The sequence below is a fragment of the Vollenhovia emeryi genome, unplaced genomic scaffold, assembly GCF_000949405.1.
Source record: "Vollenhovia emeryi isolate VEMERY1.0 unplaced genomic scaffold, V.emery_V1.0 DF939142.1, whole genome shotgun sequence".
Classification (NCBI taxonomy): Eukaryota; Metazoa; Arthropoda; class Insecta; order Hymenoptera; family Formicidae; genus Vollenhovia; species Vollenhovia emeryi.
Window position 1 is genome coordinate 2,211,406 of NW_011967224.1, and position 21,903 is coordinate 2,233,308.

The 21,903-nt window shown below is 46.2% G+C and overlaps 1 protein-coding gene across 2 annotated transcripts in view; it reads right to left on the reverse strand.

The window, feature by feature from the left end:
• Positions 1–5,235: 5,235 nt before the first annotated feature.
• The window catches only part of LOC105566879 (runt-related transcription factor 1-like), a 38,769-nt gene continuing 22,101 nt past the window's right edge, over positions 5,236–21,903 (reverse strand). The window contains exons 1-7 of one of the 2 annotated variants that reach the window (XM_012021267.1): positions 20,326–20,813; positions 17,988–18,766; positions 17,587–17,817; positions 13,384–13,509; positions 9,469–9,648; positions 7,148–7,441; positions 5,236–6,798 (exon numbers count right to left, since the gene is read on the reverse strand). In XM_012021267.1, the coding sequence (XP_011876657.1) occupies positions 6,452–6,798; positions 7,148–7,441; positions 9,469–9,648; positions 13,384–13,509; positions 17,587–17,817; positions 17,988–18,312 (1,503 nt within the window). In that variant the 5' untranslated portion in view covers positions 18,313–18,766; positions 20,326–20,813 and the 3' untranslated portion in view covers positions 5,236–6,451. Of the gene's footprint in view, positions 6,799–7,147; positions 7,442–9,468; positions 9,649–13,383; positions 13,510–17,586; positions 17,818–17,987; positions 18,767–20,325; positions 20,814–21,903 lie in introns of those variants that run through there. The other variant, XM_012021268.1, reaches the window with a different exon arrangement.

Here is a 21,903-nt window from a genome sequence, read left to right on the forward strand (position 1 = left end):
TTAACTTATATTACATAACAGATTGTTACTTTTAATATTCATCTAAAACATATGTCGGTGAGAATAATATCAAGCTCAAAAAAGATTTTACTCCTTTCACTCTGACTTTATATTTATCTTGAAAAGGAGGACAATAGGACATCCGTCGTGACAATATAGAGTGCATTCATGCAGAAATCATGTCGCGTCTCTGTTTCATCTCCCCGAGGATGCCCATTCTGAATAGCCGTCGTCAAGTTACGGCGATCGACTAGAATTTTTCCATGAGAGTTCTCACGAGTCTTGACACCTCGCGGAGGTGGGCAACCTGGCAGGTTGCAGCCTGGGGTTCTGAGGTACCCCAGCGTGGCCGTTGCGGCAGCGACTGGGGGAACCCGCGCACCCGCGGTGTGGGAGGAGGTGAGTGCGCGGCCGTTGGGGGGTGGCGGATGGATGGTCGAGAAAGCAGAGGGCGGGGGGGATTTTGAAAGAGGGTCGGTGGTCGAGGTGGTAGTGGTAAAGGTAGACGGAGGAGAGGAAGAGGAGGAGATGGAGGAGAAGAAGGAGGAGGAGAAGGCACAGTCTCGTGGAGGAAAAGGTGGCAAGGGGTAGAGAGAGCGAGAGTAGAGATGAGGAGAAGGAGGAGACGGTGGGCCCTGGGGGTGGGTTGCCTAGCTACCGGCGAGACCCGGCCAAGATACTCCGAGATCTCTCTCGACTGCTTCAGGTCAGACTCTCGCATATTTCTCTGGCGCGTTTGACCAGGTTCTTCGGAGTCGGAGAATCGAACGCCGAGAAATGGCTAACCGACCAACTTGACGATGACCCGATGCCCGGATGCTCATGATTCACACGAAAACTCGACGGATCTAATAGTCTTCAGTGTCGCATTCTTGCAGTCAAACTTAATATGTGTACTATTAAAATATATTTATACTTAGAAAATAAGTGTAAAGAAACATTTTTTGTATTTTCCTTTCGAGAAACAATATTAGTGTTGCGTTTTTCTTAGTTACTTAACAAATGGCAGATATCTCAAAATATTTTCTTGGACTATAAATGTCTTCTCGTAAACATGTTCCTTTCTAGTATATTTATTCAGACGTCAATGGCGAGAAATAAAAAGATAAAAAAATTATTCGCGGTGGAACAAAATAGTTGGAAACTTTGTTTTGCAATCTCTTTTAAAGAAGTTAATTTGAGATCATCAATGCTCGTTATAGGAGAAAAAGTTCTCGCTGCAACTCGCCACGAATTAAACTTGGCAAACTCATTATTAATTACAAAAAAACTGAAATTCAAATTTGTGGAAATACCAAGTATGCACAATGAGATTAAGATAAACTCATTGTTTTATCAATCTTTTTTCCTAAGGCGATACCGGTGTCGCCCTCGTACGAGGAAGATGGTAAAGACTTTTAAGAAGACTCACCCTCCTCCTTCTCTCAACCTTCTTTAGCTTTAAGAAAACGTCACCCTCGTGGTAAGGCAGCTCGCCAAAGGGTCGGTAAGAAACGAGTTTTAAAGAATGCAAAAAGTAATTGCCACTAAAAATTATAATTCAGTAGCAAATTCATTAATTCAACATCTTTTAAAGGCCAATGATTTTTCAGAGATTTATAAATATTTTTTCTCACAGAAACTTGGTTTCCTTGATTCAGAAAAATATTTAAAGATAAAGACAGTACAAAGACCATCATTTCGAAGAATCGACTTTTCCAACTTGTATATTTGCTGCTGAATCGACGTAAGATTAGCGGACGAATAGCTATTAAACCTGGAGCAAAACGAGTCGGTAAGAAAGAAAGAATAAGGATACTTTCTTTAAGAAGTTGCACCGCCGGCAAGCGTCTTTTAAGAAGCCAGCAGTACGCTTAGTCACCACTAAGAAAGATGGCGCCTTCTATAAAGAATTTCATTAATAAAATGCATTTTTATATTTTATTCGAGGTGTCTCCCTTTTCTACTACTATAAAGTATAGAAAAATAGTATGTATCTCTCCTGGTTACAAATGATTAACAACATTATTTATATTTCAGCGCTGAATATTTTGTACCCTTGATAAATTGTGGCAGGTCTAATTTCACTTCACAATCCGAATACGCAAAAAATCCCAGGATCTCCGTAAGGTAAAGCTTTTTTCCCCGACGTTCCCTCTTTTCTCATTCCTTTCGGCGTGTCGGCATTTTCGCCACGCTGCACGAAGAACAAAGGACGGCTTCACGGTCGGTTAATTTAATCTAAGCAAACATCATACAGATGGTACAGCAATGCGTTTCAGGGGGTGTCAGGGAGATCGGGAAGGATGGAATATCTCTGGTACTGCAAGCGAACGAAGACGGGGATCCGCGGGCCATGGATCTAGATACATACGTAAGTACAAGAGTATTCAAGACGGTGCCGTGAAGCGATGTTTAGCATGTAGATGAAGATCTTGGTAATCAAGGGCTGGTGGCCCCGCGGGCACACTTCGTCAAGTCTCTCTCTTATTTCCAGGCATCGTCATGCAATGCACGAATCGGCGTGGAATTTAATACGATGCTGTCTACTAAAAGTTTAATGCGATCTTAAAGTATAAAAAATTATGCTGACATACGTTGATAAAATAAAAACCTCAACAAATTTTAGACGTTAAGTCGCAGTGGTTTTGTTAATAAATTCAGCAATAATATCAGCAATAAAGAAACTCGATGTTTAATTTAAAAAATATACATAATAATAACCTTTCTTCTATTGAAACACTAATGCCTGACCTCAATAGTAAAACAGAGAAAATCATGCGATTAATCTATTTGAACAACTGTGGTAAATATAAAATACAATCAAAAGGATTAATATGTTGGATCAATTAGTTGCCATTGGCCTGATTATTAGCTGCAAATCGGACAACTCGTAACAAGTAACGTAAACGTGGTTCACTACGATATTCATACGACACCCTTCCACGGAGACGTCTCGAATCGGAGTTGTATCTCGTTCGAAATGATCGGGTCTCGTCGTCCGAAAATTCACCCCGTAATCGACGGACAAAAAGTAATTTCCCATCGAGTGCGACAAAGGGTGATTTTGCATGGGGAAGGGGGAGTCGTGTCGGCGATAGCCAGGGGGTGGTAGTGACCGGTGCGTGTAACGACCATTCTCCCCTGCCGCCTCGTCACCGCGATTCCCTCGCTGCCACCTCCAAAACCACCCCCGTACCGCCGCGGCCACCGCCGACCAGAGAGAACGTTTACGGGGAACGCCACGTGCGCTCTATGCGTAGAAAAGATGTGGGAGGTATGCGTATGTGTGTACAACGCGTTTAGTTCTGGTATGTGGGGTTCTGGGGCATTTTTTGTTCGTGCTCTTTCATCTCCGATTTCTTACAAAAGAAAATCAGTGGATGCTATGACAATTGTCTCATTAGTGTAATAACTAAATAAATAGCACGTTGATTGAATAATTGATTCGATTATGCAAAGTATGGACGTCAAGCGACATAATGTATTTTCAAAAGATTATATCACGATTTATGCCATTTTGTACAGATGCTATCATTTGCATTAATAGTATAATTACGAAAATTGAAATTATTGATATCACTATCAACAATATTACTGTAAATTAATTTCAAGTTGATTTGACTTGACAAAAATTTCTTACAAATTGTCGCGTACCGTGCACAATTTATTGCACATTCGAGCTATTCTTTTATAGTCTCTTCAGATTTAACTTCTTCTTTCATCTAGAAAAGTTAGGTCGACCACATCATAAATTGCATTTACAGCGCGTAATTATTATTCTTCATTACTGAGGAAGTACGCGGAGTTGCAAGCGCAAGTTGTGACAAAAAAATTTCAATATTCGAGATTCTCCTTTCTTCTCCCTTCGTTTCTCTTTGTACAACGAACGATATATTCTGTTGCCGCAAGGATGTCCGTGAGATAAAAGACAAAAAGCAAGATACGAAAGAATCGCACGGAAAAAGATGAGCACCAAGCAACGCCGACAGAATCGTGGATTTAGCATGGAATCGGCAGCGTGGCGTGGCTGCGGGACGATAAATCGGTATGGCCAACTGCTCGAGTCAACGAGCCGTGTCCAGTTTGCTGCCCCTCACCAGAGAGTGGCTCGGTGGACGCGCGAGTACTCGCGCGGGGAGGAAAAGGGACAGGGAAACGAAGAGTCGCCGCGGGAAGCGGAAGGGTGAGAGGGACTATCCCGACATTCACCACACGCTATTCTTCATACTCCATTATCCGTGCTCTACTCCACTCTACTCCATTATGCCGGCACCGCGTATAAACGACGAGTCGTACCCGCCCCCGACCCCGGCACGAACCGCCATATGTCCATCAGGTTACTCGTCGTCCTCGCTGTGTCCAACAGCGATAAACACTAGCCCGAGCGCGGTGGCTCGGTTATCGAATGAGAAAAGTACGTTGCTTTATGCAGACCGCTTCGTAATCCGCATCAAACTTCGCCAGAGTGTATCCTTTGACCAATTTCAAGTCAACTTTTCGTTTGCGAAATTCAGACGTAATTAATGTCGAATGTTGTTTGATGCTAATTATTAAGAGTTTTCGCGAGATAAAATTGCTCCACGGAAATTCTAATTCGCGTGACAAACAGCGAATACACCATTGTTCTTCTTATTATCAGTATATCTGCGTTAGTAAAGTTGTAACGACACACGGTCCAAATTAACAAAATTGATATTCGAGAACGGATGGCGTGCCACACCTTAAAAAATACGTCGCTGTAATACCGAAATACATCACATTTACAGTCATAAACTTAACTTGGTGTACTAAATATGAAACACGCCTTCATCATATACGTACATATGACTTGGCTGGAGCTACGAGGCAGACGTAAATTCCCCTCCCGAGACCAGGTTTAATTAAATCTTTTGCAAATTTGCATATACGCACTTCCGTCAGTGAGAATCCTTTAGAACCCTTGGCGTTACCGAGACCCCTGTAGAGATTCGTTTCCCTACCTACCTGTTATGTAGATCTGCCACTAGTCCTCCGAGATGATGATGATAATCTGAGCGAAGACGACTTGAAGAGGAAGGATACCGTCCAAAAAATAAGACACTAAAAAGAAAAAGAAAAATTGAAGTGTAAATATTATGGCAGAAAAATTAAAAGTTTTAAAAAGTAACAACCTACATAAAATTGGCGTAAAGAGGGTGTTTTCTAGATTAAATGGCTTGCGGAAATTGTAGAATAATAAATGGAGGACGGTGGACACACAGCGTAGGAGATTAAAGAGAAAAGTCATACCTGGCTTATATTTTGAAATACATTTTTACTTCGACTCGGTCAAAAACTACGATAACAATAGGTTGGTAGATATGTGTATCGGAAATCATTTTCGGAAACGCAGAGTGCCCGTCGCCGGTTTACAAAAACGGACAAGCTTCTTGCCGGCGCGGCGCGGTGCTTCTCGCGAAACTATCTCGCGAGAGTTGTTCCTCGAGCTTTCGTTTCATTGGCAGAAATTTCGATGTAAGATCTTCGATGCCGGCACGTTCGTTCATTCGTTCGTTGAATACTTGCGAGCATTTCGCTGCTCGCGCGCTCTCCGCGGCGACATTTTCGTGCGACAGGAAGCTTTTTCACTTTACGCCAATTGAATCCCATTCGATTTTATCGTTGGCTTCATCCGAACGTGACCGCACGCGATAGCCTTTCGCGAATCAGTCGAGTTCTCAAGATAACTCAGGGTCGCTGCAAATGTCTCGCCGAAAGCGCGTGGAGCCGGATTTCTTCAGTCCAAAAGATGGGTTTTTGAGGAAAACGCAGGTCGAAAGGAAACTGAACGCGCATCGTGGAAGATATATGTGTTTACGAAAAAAGGAAGCTAAGATCGCCGACGTCAGTCTCGACGATATTGCACGATCCCGCAGCACAGTCGTTCGCAATTATATATACTATGAAAACGTAATCGATGAAACTAAATCGCATCGCTCAAAACGGCGAATAATGATTCGATGAAACGACAATGTTCTAGCTTTATGTACACGTATATACATTCTATGAATATCATTATTGTAGTCGTCATCACACACCACTTTCACATACTCGCTCATTCGTACGTAATTTCGTTCTCACTTAATTACAAATCCCCGTCGTTCATTTGCACTCCTCTAAGATTTATTGGCGTGAGACACAACCGGTAAAACAATTTTTATGTCCCAAAGTTTTCCGGGAAAATGTTCCTCGGTAAACGGACTCGTCCCCCGAGTTTTTTCCGGATCAAGTTTTAATGCCCACTAGTGCTAATTCGCCATCGAGAATCGTCCTCGACACTCGGATGGTTCTCAAGTAATCACCACGTCACATTATAATTATCGATCTCGTCACAATAGCTGATAGCCGCGCGAGAGCGATCCGTTAAGCGTTACTTCCCTCTTGCCTTCCGTCAATTCCCCAATTTCTCGATAGTCGAATTGTTCGATAAGAAATCGCTCGATTCTGCCTTTCAGTATGGTCTCCAAACGTTGTTATCCGGTCTGACTTCCTCTTGCCTTACGCTGCAACTATCCGCGACGGCCCTCTGCTCGGCGCTCTCAGGATTCTGGAACTGATTCCCATAGAGCTGGGAGTAGAGGATGCTGGGAAGCACGCCGGGCGTTGGAAAGTAGTTGCCGTAATTCTGCCCGAAGCCCTGCTCCTCGTGCACCGGGCTCTCGGTTGTGCTAGAGTCGGTGGACAGTGATCTGGGTGACACGTAGTCCTGATATCTCTGGGTGGAGGAGCCACCGGACATGAGGCTGCTCAGCGGATCCAACGGATCGGACTGACCCGGTGTCGTGGTGTCCGGTACGACTGTGACATTCGAGGAAGGAGAAGCTATACGCTATTTCAGTTCGCCAAGGACAAACGGCTCTCGACCGATCTAACTTTTTCACTCATCTTACGAACGATTACATTTTCAACCGTGAGGCATAGCCCGCTTGCAATTTATTTTACTTTTCAAGCTTTTCACACGAGTAAGGCAAATTATATTTTTCAGTCTGTCACTCGTAAGCTTGATTTCAATCGTAAAAATATCACTTTGGTCAGTCAAAATTGAGCAAGACGCTACATGAATAAACAGACAGTTAAGCGATACCTCATAGTCGGTCACACGTGAAAATGATGGGAAAACTGGATGTACGGTGCGAGCTGAACTTACGAGAGGAAACCGCGGAAAAAGCGTCCTGCTGCGGCGTGGCGCCGGTATTACCGGTGCCGGATGTGACAGTCGAACCCGCCGTCGAGTCCGGTGCCGTCGGCGTAGCCATGGAAGCCGTGCCGGCGAAAGACGCCAACGTGGACGACGGCGGTGGTGGCGGAGGGGGTGGCGGCGGAGGTGGAAAAGAGGCCTGTGCGGCGCACGACGAAAGGGGACCCGGGAGGTAGCCGGCGTAGCCGGCCGTGCTACCGTATCCCCAAGAATTGCTCGCTGTCAGGCCAAACTGGGACATATCTAAAGAAACTATCTATTGCACGTCTTGTCAAGACTACGAAGAGTCGATAATCGACGCAAAAGCGAAGTGAGTCTTCGTAAAAATTAAATTGCGGAAGCATTAACGTCGAGGTGCTTATTGCGAAAAATCAATGGACGACGAGACAAGCAGCACAAATAAACACGTACATACGTACAAGAAAAGCGTGCTAATATAAAAACATCGATAGCAATGCCTGATGTTTCCGGTGGTCACATCGGTGGAAAAAGATAAATAATAATCGCAACGATCGAATAAAACAACAGAAGGCTGAAACGGCCACGGCAAAAGGCAAATTTTTGCCGGATTATATGCCAATTCGAATCACTTGGCGAGATGCATCGGCGGCAGCGACGGCGACGGCGACGGCGACGGCGGCGGCGGTGGCGGTGGCGGCGGCAGCGGCGGTTCTGTGCGCCCCTTGGCGGATGTATTTTTGCGGGGTATAGGCAGCATCCCCGATAGATTTTCCAATGAGTCACGGGGGTTGAATGCAGAAAGGACTAGCACGAACGTTCGCGAGAGGGACACGGGCGGACACGGCGGAGAGTGAGGGGAACGGAAGAGTACATCGAGATCAAAGGGTTGGTCATCCCCCGCGTAGCTGGGGCCAACTCAAATAACCGAGCCCGCCTCGGCGAGCGCCACCGGACCGTCGTCACGAGAGCTAACCCTAAATACTGCTATCCGCCCGGTGCTTTCACATCCTTCGGCATTACCGGATTCCTTGCGGTCCGAAGAGGAGCTTCCCTTTTTATGGAAAATCACTCAAAGTTGCGCACCAAGTATTCGCGGAGATTCGCTGCGGCATGGATCGCCTCGAATCCAATTCGCCGCTTATAGAAAAGTTTATCAGGCCGCTTTGCCATACTATTTCAACAAAAGTCTTATTTTAGTTATATTAATTATGTCGTATTACATTCCAAGTTTGGACAATTTTATTAGCGAAAAGTAATCCCGTGTACGAAAGTGTCCCTCGAAATCGAATCCGCCAGGCGTATAGCGTGAGAATAATATGGCCGCGTACGCATATTATATCGGACGACCAGATGCCCGATGAGGGAAAAAAGTTAATAAAGGAAATATTCGGCGTGCTTCGTATTTTATCGGGAAATTTGCTAGTAACGGAGCAGTCAGCCCTCATGTCTGAGGTAACTCATTAAAACGGCTGATCTCGAATTATTGTTTAAGCTTTTTTTTCTCGTCTCTTCTTGCGCACTACCAGAACCGTTTATCGATGTACGCGCCCGAGAGAAGTATTAAAAATTTTATCGTATAGATAATATATATCGTTCGCGCGCGTTCGGCGGTCAGATTTGATCACGACGACCAGCTGCATTAAAATTTTAATCAACGAGCAACAGCTTCTTTTTTTTTAAATCAAAATCAACGAGCAACATTCTCTCGGCGTTACTCTTTGCCATTGCGTTTTACGCACAAACTCGCGAATCTACGTTATAAACGCGGAGAGAAGGTGAGGCTGCGCCCCCAAAACAGGGAGCCAACCGACTGGGACGCGCTTCCGTGGCAACCCCTTTAATATAATATTTAATCTAGCTTTGAACAGGCTTGCGGTTTCCGCCTCTGAAGCCGAGAAGCTTGCTGCCGAGCCTACCCAAAAGCCGTGCTTCTGTACTCAGACCAGTAGCAGTCTGGTTGAAAATATTCCCAAACTCGACGGAAGCCACCTACTCGATGACAAAAATTATCTAAATTTCATAACGCCATTAAGCGAGAAACCGTTATAAAGTGACATTCTGAAAAACACTTCCTCGCGTACAATTCCGTGTTTTGCACGTCTTACTTTTTACATAACACACGCTACATGTACAGGCTACTGAAATAATACATTTAGGAAATTTCTAACGTTACAATAAGTGCTTACAATCGACTATAAAAAGACTGACACATGCATATACATAGAGTACTGACAACGTTATCGACGAGTTAAATTTAAAGCTAAGCCGTATGATTGAAGACGAGATCACATGCGCGGCCAATTACTTACTCTGACAATTGCCAGGCATCGCGTGTCTGAAAGAAGACAACGGATCCCTTGGCTGGAGCGGATTCGGTAATGGTTGCAACGGGTTTGGCAAAGGTTGCAGCGGATCCACTAGGGGCGAGGCGAAGAATGGACCGCCTCGTTGCGAAGCGAATGCGAAGGCATGAAACTGTTGTTGCTGCCCTAAAAGAGACAGCACTGCGATCAACCGTGCGCCTGTCCACTGGACCTCCGGTACATGTATCAATCGTATACTTAATCTGTGTACGTCATTTTCTTTTTATTGCATTCGCGAAAGCGAACGCTTCGGCATACCGACCAAACGCAGTATTTACACATAGGAATAGAATAGAAATAATCGGATAAACGAACGCGAAAATAATTCGTACGTTATAGTTGGACAATTGGTGCAAGGCGCATCTTTCATTTAGCGAGACGACAAACGGAACGATACGGGTAAACGCCAAGGCCGTCCCTTCGGAAGCCGGGAAACGAACGGGGGATACACGAGAGAGGCATCGATACATTTTATTTCCCTGCGACGGTGTCGCCAACCCAATTAAAGACGTCCCAACAGGCGGACGTCCTATCCGGCTGTCCCTGGCTAGAGGTCGGCGCACACAGGACAGTCGTGTGCCATACCACGCACAGGCACCGTTCCCGTTCTCTTCCCCTAAAGGCAACGATTCAACGTGGAAGGCACCGGAGGCCAGAGAGACCGACACGAAGGGTCGCTGGGCGGAAGGGAGGTGGCGGACTCCCGCCGTCCTGATAATCCAATCGAAGCCCTAATTCTAACTCGGCAACCCGAAATTCCCGCCGGTTTGCTGAATAGGGTACGCTCGATCCGGGGACACAATGGGGGCGCGACGGCGGAATACCGACGGGTACCGAGACTAACGAGATCCTGTTAAACGACCGGCGATTCGAGCACGCCGCAGGACCCGGGCGAAGGAGAAACCCGGCAGAAAATTCTATGGCTCGTGAAGGTTTCTTCGGGCAAGAGCACCTTTTATTTCCTTCTCAGAAGTAAGTCGTCCTCAAGTTTACGTAAATTCCATTTTCAGCATTACCTTTGCGGGATGAGAAATGGCCGCGCGCCACGCGACCGGAACGCGATCGGAAAACGGCAACGTCGAACGAGAATTTGTTTTCAGATAGCCGGCAGTTTCCTACGCTGGCAGCTTGATAGATTTAATAAATTATGCCGCTCGACCCACGCATTTATCACGCCACCCTAACCCTTTGAATTCGCCGTTCTTCGCAGTATTTCATTAGGCGTCGAGCACTCGTGCGACCCTCCGAATAGACATACGTGCGATCGTTCGCTCTTCTAAACCCGACGTTGCTTGCCCGTTTAAATCAAGTAACAAATAATCAGTGGTCAATCTTTCACGTAACCATCCCGATATTACTCTATACGCGTATTCTTTTCGCAGTCGTTCAAGCAGCAACATCCCAAACAACAGTTACCGATCACGCTCATTCCGCTATATGGCAGTGGACGATCTTTGACAGTATTTCCGGATTTATTCCTCCGCGAGACGGGAAATGTTTGGCAATTGGACCAAGTCGTAAGTCCTCGGCAAGTCGCGGCTATCGATTTCATTGGACACCCTCTTTGCACGTCGTGACTGCCAGGGAATTTCTCGAGAGTTAGCAGCTGGCAACGACAGATCCTCATTTCGTCCCGTCGCCAATTCCCGCCTCTCTCCCACCCTGTTCAACCCGCGCTCCGAAATCAGCTCCTCTCGACGTGAGCTGGAGCTGGTGAGCGCGACACCCATTTTCGATCTTTCCCATTGCCGCCGAGAGCCGTTTCGTTCGCCGAAGATGCACCCCGCGAACCTTCGAATCCCGATTTCGAATGGGCGAGTCCTCGCGAGCGGCATCGAAGCCCAGGCTAAACCTCCCTCAATCAATTTCCTTGGCCCCGCAGCCTTTCCGCGGCAACGGCCACCTTCGGCTACCAGACGAGGGTAGAATGTGTAATGAATTGCTTGTTTAATTAATTACAACCCTTTGGAGGCATTCGCTCGGTATTGTCTTAGATAAGGTTCATTCGTTCGTTCTCGCGTTTGATCGTCGAATGCACGAATGCACAATTTATAACATTTCTCTGAATGTACGTATAATATATCCGCTACGTTAAATTGCGATTATTTCCGTTACGAAAAATATCGGGATTACCAATCACAGAGTGTGAAAAGGAAATATTTAGATGTCTTTCTTCCCCTAATTATCACGTACCTACTTGAATAAATTGCACCAAGATAAACCTGTCGTGTACCAGAATACAATAATTGCAAGTCCTTGTAACTTATTCAAAGACGAGACGAGACACGTGGCTCGTGCCTCGAAAGAAGAGGACCACCCAGAACGCCGAAACTCTTTCATGTCACGCCGCCACCCTTGAAATTGTCCCTGATTCAGTAAACGGTTTGTTTTCATAGAAGATTCAAAGCGCCGACGAATGTCTATTTCCGACTTCCTTACGCTCTTAACGATCTCTAAAAATCTGCTATACGCTTTTAAAACCGTGACGTTTCGCAAAACATATATTCTCAGACCGGAGTAACTTTAATTATTTTGAGTTAAAATTAATTATCGACGTGTTAAAAAAATGCAATCTCCATGGTGATCCGTAATTCGTATCTCGCAATAAAATATCCTCATTTTTAATTCTGAACGAAATAACGAACAGTTAGCATTAATATCGCAAGAGAAATTACTTCTCTGAAACGTTACGTAGTGTTTTGCTTGGATGCGCGTCTCCGAGCGGTACACCGAAATTTCGCGTTTTCATATTTTGGATTTATGACGGAAGTTTCGTGGGTGGTCCGCAGATGCGGCCAAGCCGGCGGATGTGGTCGCAATTTCCCAAGGTACCAAACTTATGCCGCGCTACCCAGAGCGACCGCCTCGATATATTAAAGCTATCGGATATTTTTGGTACGTCTTCAGGGACGACATTACGCGTATTAGCGCTCTGATATTCGAGGTAACAAAGAAATGGGATTGTATCGCGAACAAAGATCTCGTAAGAAAACACGACGTTGCAATCGATTCGTGTCTATTAGACGTGTCTATTAGGTTGAAATAGTCAGACTAACAACAGGATGTGTTTTTAAAGAAAAGATCATTGTCCCTGGTACAACTCAACAAATTGACACGCTAGGAAACACACAGGGTACAATGCATTATACACGGTGGGTTACACGGTAGGTAACAAACGGAGAATGAGAAACGCCGTGTCCCTTTCTCCTCGCCCCTGAGGAGGGGAAGCCCCGTAGCCGGGCTCGATAGCGACCTACCGAAATAACGGGGGAAATTCCTGGTAATTGTATGTCTCGGCACTAGCTCTCGCGAAGGAGTTCTCTCGCGACAGGATATCTCTCCTCCGGCAAGTTTGTAGGCGTCGCACTGCGTTTTCGCCGAAGCACCGCGATACACACCTCCGCGGGCGTTGCCCGCAGCTCTTTGTCAATGTTATGGCGGGACACGGTGCCCCGCGGTTATAAATAATGACAATTGCGCGAAACTTAGCCTTGGAGGGGTAACGGCCGACCAGCGCGAAGCCGCACGCTGGGGCCATTTCGAAGTTGCGGCTTTTACTGCCCCCGGTGCCACGCCGCTCGTTCGTTAGGCATTACGATCGTGTCGCGAGAGTCCCGGTAAAGCCCCCGCTTTCGCGCGTATTTCACACGCTCGCCGAATCCCGAATTGTAAAACGCGCGGTCGGGATTACCGTCGAGCGTCTTGATAATCATCGCGGGAGATACGCGATTATGGGCGAGAGGCTGTCGACAAGGGGGTCCCGCTTGTACGACACGCTCGATAAGACGCTACCCCTATTGACTATTAGCGAGAATAAAATGTAATAAATATATATATATGTATAAGAACAGCAATGCTTACAGTGATACTCACTGGTCTTGGATCGCGGCTCGCGCGGCCCGTCTACCGTCACCTTAATCGCCTTGGAGTAAGTGGCGACTTGGGGCGGCGTCGTCGACACCGTTATCGTTAAGGTGAAACTTTTGCCTGAAACAGAGAATACAGCGTTACGAGATTGATCCGCGACGTTAGAAACGAAATAAATGTGTATTCGCGGTAGCTACTCGAAGCACGCGAGTACGGAAATGCTGGAAAATTGGCTTCGAAAAATGAGGCGGACGTCGGTTTCCGTCCCGCGACGATTCGTGGACGCGCCTATTCAGCCGACGTCGAAAGTTCGCAAACGCGGTTAGCCGGGCGAAACTCCGTGGTAACCGAATTATACGTCGGTAATGTATCGAGGGCGTCGTCGACGGTGACAGTGGCCAGCCAGCGCGGCCGAGTTAAGGGAACAGAGGGTGGTCGTTCGAGGGAGGAAGTCGCGTGATGCTAAAAAGCCTCGGTTGAGCGTGAAATAATGTCGTGGAAAAAGCGGGGCGGGCCGTCGCGGCGCGGAGGGCGGCGCGGCGCGGCGGGTGAAAACGCGCGTGCAACGGTACACCGCAATTTCATCCCGCGAGCATTAAGCGCCAAAACTCCGCCGCGAAAGCCTGCTCGCGCGATCGCTATCGATTCAACATGCAAAAACACGCTATAAAGCGCACGAAAATTACGAGGAGCGTCCCGATGCGAAAAGTCACCGCGGTAAAAATTGCACGCGCAAGAGGCTCACCGCAATTTTAACCCTCCCTCTCTTTCGTCGCCGTGCACACCCAGCCAAACGCACTCTCCCTCGTCGTGTAAATTTCGTTGGCGATGCAAGGGACGGGTATTTACAACGCGCGAGCGGAACTGCTGCTTTACACTATTATACTTTACACGACAGAGGGATGTAACAATCAATCTTACTAACCCACATACCGCGCATGCCCCCCTCGTGCGATAGATGTATCCTTCAAAACATATTTTCTTGAAATTAGATACGATAATGCTGCAAAGGTAGCGTGCTTTTATCCACTACCGGTTTACGAAATGAAGAATAACACATTATGTTATTTATATTTGGCCCGATGAGTTAAACGAGTCCTTCTCACTAATGCGTTACAACGGTCGCGTTACCCTTTCAAGCTGCCATTACCGTATTTTTCTATCAGATCCATTAGATAGGTTTCCGTACGTCGCGAATGCGATAATCGATCGGGTCAGAGTTCACCGTCGACTTGAACCCACCGGCAGCGTCGATAGAGACGGCACAGTCCGCCGTACTGCGACGTAAGATGATCGATGGCGGGAAAAAAGCGAATGGAGGTGGAAGGCAGGGCATCGGGGAAATAATGGCGAGTGTCGAGCGTGGCCACACGGTGGTTCGCCACGCGAGCTTTTCGTTTTCTAGCGGGGATTCCCCTCGGTTTTGGCTGCGAGTCACGCCATTCTCGCCGTGCCCTCACCCTGCTGCCAACCAACCTTTTCACTTGCGCTGCCACGGAGTCGATGGTCCCAGTTAGGTAGGTACGCGTAGGTACACGGGTATCACCCTCGGTGCCAGTCGCCGTGTAGCCATTAAAGGTCGTGCACGGCCTACCGAGCTTCAACGCGCCCCGCCATCCTTATCTTTTAAACGCTCGACTTGTTCGCCTACCCATTCTTTGACCCTGCTACAATTTTTCGACCCCGCGACTTGTGTTATTTCGCGCGACGACAGCGTGGAATCGATCGAAATAGATCTCGTCTCGAGCCGTTGTTTATAGGCGGCAAGCGATGAAATAATACCATTGCTAAGAGTTTTTCTGGCATCGCACGTAAGAATCATATTCATCGGGAAATTTCCAACGAACGCGACATAGAGTGGCTCATCCTCGACCATTCGCTGATTATGCTCGTTAGCATATAGTCCTCTCCGCAAGCGTGTGTGCAACTACGCGTGCGTACACATGTCTCGGCATTGTACGCTGTCGGTGTACTGTCGGGCCAATTAATTAATTTCAATTTTCCCGGAACGAAACGCAAATGCGCAATTGCAGTCTGATAACGAATTGATTACGGTCTGAAACTGCCGCCGTCACCGCGAGTGAACGCCGTTTTTCTTTTCCGAGTGAAACGAGTCTCGTGTTGCGGTCGATAAATCAACATTTCGCGAATAAATACGTTCCACCGATTCAATATATCTCTTATTTTTCCGTTCCAAAAGTCAGCAAATCCACATATACCGCGCTTAAACATTGCGCGCATGCTCTTTCAATTATTACGAAACATTTTTTCTAGAGATATTTGCCTGTTTGTTAAAATTAAGCCGCATGAAATTTCTATTACAGGCAGTTAATGCCGTCGGTTATTACTTTCTCTTCTTGTTTGTGTCACATATCGCAAGGTGATTAATCGGTTTAAGGGAAAGTGTGTTGTAGAATTAAAGCAACTTGGTTAGATTGTCGACGTTCCCTTGACGAAGTTTATTCGCGGCAGCAAAGTCGAAGGATATCTTGCCTGCTATGGGTTGTGGAACTATAAGCGCGCAAATGATCTATCTCGTTAAAGGGCTTAGGGCCGAAGGGGTGGAAACAATCCGGTACCTTCAGGGTAGACTTTGCAGTGATGGAGCAGGCATTACGGTCGAACGTGCGGGAAGGGGGTTACGGCTTATCATCGATATTGCAAAGCTCTCGACTATCGTAGCAGTACGCTCAATCTTGTCCGGGCTAAAAGCGGTTTTAAGCGAAGACAAAAGCATAGTGCCGGCGTTGTATTTACAATAATTCCTTAAATTTCTCGCAATTGCGATGTATCCGAGTGCAGTAGCGATATTCTTATTTTCGTACATTACGTAAACGCGTCGCATTGCCGTAACCTCCATCGTTTCGCGTCTACAATTTTTTTCTCTAATATCATAAATGTATTAATTACATGCATGCACGAGGTAAAAATGTAGCTGAAGGGAATTTCTCGAAATTTTCTTCCGCGAATCTCAAAGGGACAAAATCCTCGCAAATTCATACATGGGGATATTTCCAAGCTCGACAAACAAGAGGATCATTAAGAATTCCCGAGAGTTCGGTGCACATCGGTTTTCAGGGAATATTCAAGGCGCCAGGGAACCGTTAGGAATCCTGACGAGAGAGACACTTCTCTTACATTCTTCATCCTAGCTTATGTTAATTCCGTGCTCGGCGAAAACAATTGAGAGCTAATCCCAGACAAATGACTGACGCGTTCCCGTGAACTTGGAAGAGAGTTCCCCGCTTCTCAGCTAGAGAATCTACGAGTTTCCTGATTTTCAGGCGATTAGCCTTCCCTTACCAATACTATCAAACATATGACAATAGGATATTGATAATAATAATTATTATTATTATCGCATTAAAACTGACTGTATGGGTCACAGTGTTCCCTATATTTCTATGTTAATACTAATTTATATTGATATTAAAAAATTTATATATAATAATATAAAATAAATCGCAATTCACGTTAAATTGTTCAATAAGCTAAGCAATTGTGTCGAAATCATTAGAAGTAGGTCGGATGCACATACAGATACTTTAAGTTACGATAAGCAAGGGCTTTAGTGCAAGTTGGAAAGACGCAGTCAGACGAAATACCGACTCTAATAACGTTAATTAAAACTCAACTGAAACCTCAATTAATATCAGCCGCCCCTGTGCGTCGACGTCGGCGGCTTCCTCGAACGATGCTCAGTCCCTCTCGTTTCGCCCTTTCCTCGACGAGGCTAGGCGGCAAAGTGAGAAGGTCGCACGGCGATGCGGACAAATAAAAGCCATTACCCACCCCAAGGTCTTGGCGGCGCGAGAAACCAACCCCCAGAGCTAAGCGGAGACGCAAGACTTTTCCTTGAAGAGCCAAGGAAAAACGAGGGTTGTCTCAAGACGTCCACGACCTACCCTTACTACGCGGTATACGCGAATTCTTTGAAGGGGCTTCCACCGTCGGTGCTTCACCCCTCCGGCACATTTTCTTCCGGTATAAAAGACGAAGGGTGACACGCTTCAAGCAAAGACCAAGAAACTTTAGGGTTTTATGAATGGATAGGAAAGTAGGACGAGAAAATGTCACCCGACATTTGTATTCTCGTCGCTCGTTACGATATTTCGTTACGATATTATTCGTTCGAACGCTACAGATGCCAGTGGCGAATTTTTCACCGAAGAAAATAACGAAAGACATACGACTCACCTCTTCCGCTTCTGCCGACGAACCTTAAGTCGTTGAACTTGGCAACTTGATTCTTCATCAAAGCTGTCGAATTTCTAAGCTCGGCGCAACAGTTCTCATCATTGCCAGCGCGAACAGTCACCAAGGTACCGTCGCCTACTTCGCCGAGGGCCACAACTTTGAAAGCCACCGGAAGGGTTTTATTAGACCTCCAGTGTGCGGGCAGAACGGTACAGACCAAATGCGGCGAGCCTATAACCAAAATATTTATATCATCTCATTAGCTGCAAGTGGTCTAACATTATTTATGCCAAATGTACATCTACATTGTTCTATCTGTAAGTCACAAAGGTCTCTCGTTTTACAATCCCTTTAGTCCTTGATAATCTCTCTTTACGGAAGCATTATCGTCATTCAATTACCTGTTCTAACTAGTTCACCGGGATGTTCGCTAACGAAGTCACCCAAGGTTCTCTCAGCGAGGATATCGCTGGTCATCTTGGTGTAGGCGTCGGTCAACGGAGAGACGCCCGACTCCGGCGAGGCGGCTGCGCCAGGAGCCGAGGCTCCTGTCAACTGCATCCTGCCGCTCGCGCTACTGCCGCTCTCACTGGTACCGCTCGAAGTGCCGCCGCCGCCGCCGCCACCACCCGCGGATTCGTTGCTGGACGTCCTTACTGAGCCAGCACCGTTTCCGGCTACCGTGCTTCCGCTGCTGCCGCCGTTGCAACGGCCGAATATATCCATAGGCAGTCAGAACACCGGATGAAACATCCTTCCATTCGGTTCAACCGCTGAACCAGAATCTCGCGAGCATTCTTCAAGAACGCATGACCTTTCGAACCAGGCTCAACGGCCTGACATTTCTCGCGATAGTCGCGTCTCTTTTCCAAAGTTCTGAAGCGTAGCTTACTTTCGAGGCGTCATTAATCTTAGCAAGTCTTCGTTATAACGTTGGCGATAAGATAAATGCTCGATTCATAATTCTCTTTTAGTTGTTTCATATAAGTATGCATATTGTTGTATAAATCTGGCAGCGAATTGTTCACACTTTTAATCTTTCGTGATAGGCGTATGACGATTATTATTTCCGTTGAGCATAACGTCAACTTTCGTGGAAGTTAAACTTTTCCATGGGATGAACCAAGGCAATCTTATTCTTCGAAAGTTTTATCTTCTAATGCACAGCTATTGCAAATATCTGAAATAAAACACAAAACAACCTACATGTAACGTTTCTGCCACAATTTATCGCAGATTTTTTTCGTAAACTTATAACACATGATTAGAGAGAGAGTTCTACATCTATTCATTTCTAATGCATTGATCTAGCAATCTAATGTTTTGGATAGATGGAGAAATTGAAGTATCAAAAAATTGAAACAAGTTCTTGCCGCGCGATAGCGTTCTCGCGGCCGTCGGTGATCAGCGACGCTTTAGCTAGCCTTAATCCATTTAACGAAATCTTTTACACGCTGTTATCTTAAAACTGCAATGCCTTGATCAAATTGTCTCTGACCGTCGTGACGACTCGGGGGAGAAAAGAGAAAAGCAGACGGAGTGATCGAACAGCAGGTAACGCGCGAAGAGAAACGAAAGGGGATGAAAACGGTTGACACGAACAGGAACGACTCGCACACTTTTCACGCGGCTGGCTCGTGACGTCACCGTTCATTCAGTAATTTTTGCGCACGTCACCGGGGCTGACACGCCAGATCCAGGTGGTTCCAGGAGGGGCAGACTGGCATGGTGGTGGGGACGGAAAAAATAGGGGAAAAAGAACGCCCGCCGGTAGGCACCCCCCACACGAATGCCCAACCCCTACGCACGTACGACCGCGTGTCAAACTGCACGTGGCTACGTTTACCACGTTGCTTCCTGCCAATGACGGTCTCGTAATTTCACAAAATTACGAATCAGTTCACATATTAAATTCATAAGATGAAAATAACTATAATCAAAGCAATTACGAGAACACAGTCTATTATATGGCGAACATGCAGATCAGTAATCGAGATCGGTCATTATACTCGGTTGCACATGAGGAGCTTCGTAAAACAACGTTCGAAATTATTTTACTACATTAATTCTATGTCACATACGAATGACAATTAATTACTTCAACTCGCGAGAGTATATAGATGGATATTCATATTGTTACATGTTATGCAAGGTATGATGAAAACAGTAGCTGCGACGTTTTCAACATTTTTCTAAAGGCAAGACCGCAAGTTGACGGAGCATGTAACAAAATTTTATGCAAAATGTTTCTAAGGCTAAGAACAGTAATAACAACGACTGCGTTCGTTTTCTTACAATTCTTTCGTAAGAACGTTCAACGACGTTGCGAAGACTAAGATTCTCGCTTAACTTCGCATTCAAATCTCTTACGGAACTCGTTCTGTTTACCGTCTTCCGGAGAAATTCTAGTACCGATCACGTAATATTAATCACTTTTGAAAATCCTTTACGGAGAATAGAAGAAAGAAAATTGCACTGCGATCTCTTCGAGCATTTCAGGGAGAATAACTCAAAGAGTTTGACAAATAGAATATTACGACAACACAAATTTGTCTTTTAAACAATCCGACGCGAAATGTATTAGTTATAACTGACGAACCGATACACATTAAAGCGTTTTTTCAAAGCGCCCGACACAATCGAAATATATGATTGATGCTGAAAGGTACCCTCTCAAAGACACTTTTGGATGAATCGCGTCAATAACGAAAAATAACTCCTTTCGAAAGTTTCACTTACTCGCGTCTCAAACTCTCAATTCTCCGCTTAACCGAGTGACTGTAGATACCAATGAAATACATGACATCACATTCGTCATTATTCGACACTGAAACTCTCGCGTGATCGCGCACTTTGATGTACGAATATAATTGTATCGAAGTGAGAACAAATAATCGGCAATTTCTTGAAACACTTCACTGAAAAAACCATCTATGAGCAACCAGTAGAATAATCTAGTCTGTCGAAACGCGTCCCGTGGAAATCGTTCGGCCGTGCTCGAAGGATGGTCTACGACGGTCCCCCCTTAGGTGATCCCAAAGGGAGCCCTTTGGCGGTTCGTTAGCGGCACCCTCGAATCATCTTCGTCTCCCGCGTGTAGTACGAAAGTGGCAGTTCCGCCTCGGTATAGCGTTCTCGGTAGTCGAGAGTATATTCGAAGTATCCGTTGGGGGTCACTAACTATAATTTCGGCGGTTCGTGTGAGGCAACAGCCGTTGACGCACTGGTCCATGCCAACACACGCAGCATCCCTTTCCCCTTACCAGGTTCCTCTCTCACATCCCTCTGCCACCCCACTCCTTCCAACCTTCCTTCCCTATTTGGCTCTCTCTCTCTCTCTCTCTCGCTCTCTCCCTCCCTCCCTCGCTCTCTTCCTCGCCCTCTCTCTTTCCGTCCCTCATTCCGCCTGGCGTAACCTCTTTCTCTCGCGCGCACGCCGCTCTTTATCGCTTTATCTCCCACCGGACCCGACCTCTCCCTCTCGCGACGGCGGCTCTCTTTCTCTCGACACTCTCGCTCTCTCGCATAGCTCTCTTTCCCCTCGACCCTTTTGCGGTATGGCTCGCGTGCTGGACATCGGTGGGGAGCCGGGTGCCTTCGATCGATCTATCGAACCCTGATTTGATCGGTTTTCTCCGTTACGGCTTGTATGCGCGCGCGTACATTTTTCTCTTCTTTCGCGTGCGTAACTCGCGATCTGCGTTGTAACACCTCGATACTTCCAATTAGGTTGCTCCCCGAGCAAAAGTTTCCACGGAATTAATCACGTCAAACCCGATGTTTGAATTTGCGTGGGTGCGTGCGAAATTTCCGGCATCCCGACGTGCACGTGAAAATTCGTGAAAATATCATTTGTGTGATTTCAACAATCGGCACACGCTCGTTCCGGATCGATCGCTCCTTTCAATCGAGATCTGCGTTTTTTTCCTCGAAACGCATCGTTGTTTCATATGCAACGGAACACTCGTACAACAGTATCTCGTACAATGAAGCTTCACTTTCGAAAATCAAACAGAGGTCCCAGCGCATCCTCGCAGTTGCACTGTTTGTACGAATGTGCAAACAATGGAACTACCCATTTCCTGCGCGAATATATCCTGACGATATCCAACCGGTCGCGGACCTGCCGGCAGGCAAACACTCGAGAGATTCTACGGATATGTACGGATCCACTTATAGAAAATTCACACAAATTCGAGACTTTTTTTCACATCAGTTTGCTACTTTTATGCATACTTAAATATATCTTAATAGCAATCGATCGGATGATTCATCGGGACTGACGCTACTGTTTTATTTTTATTTATTTTTAAAAAA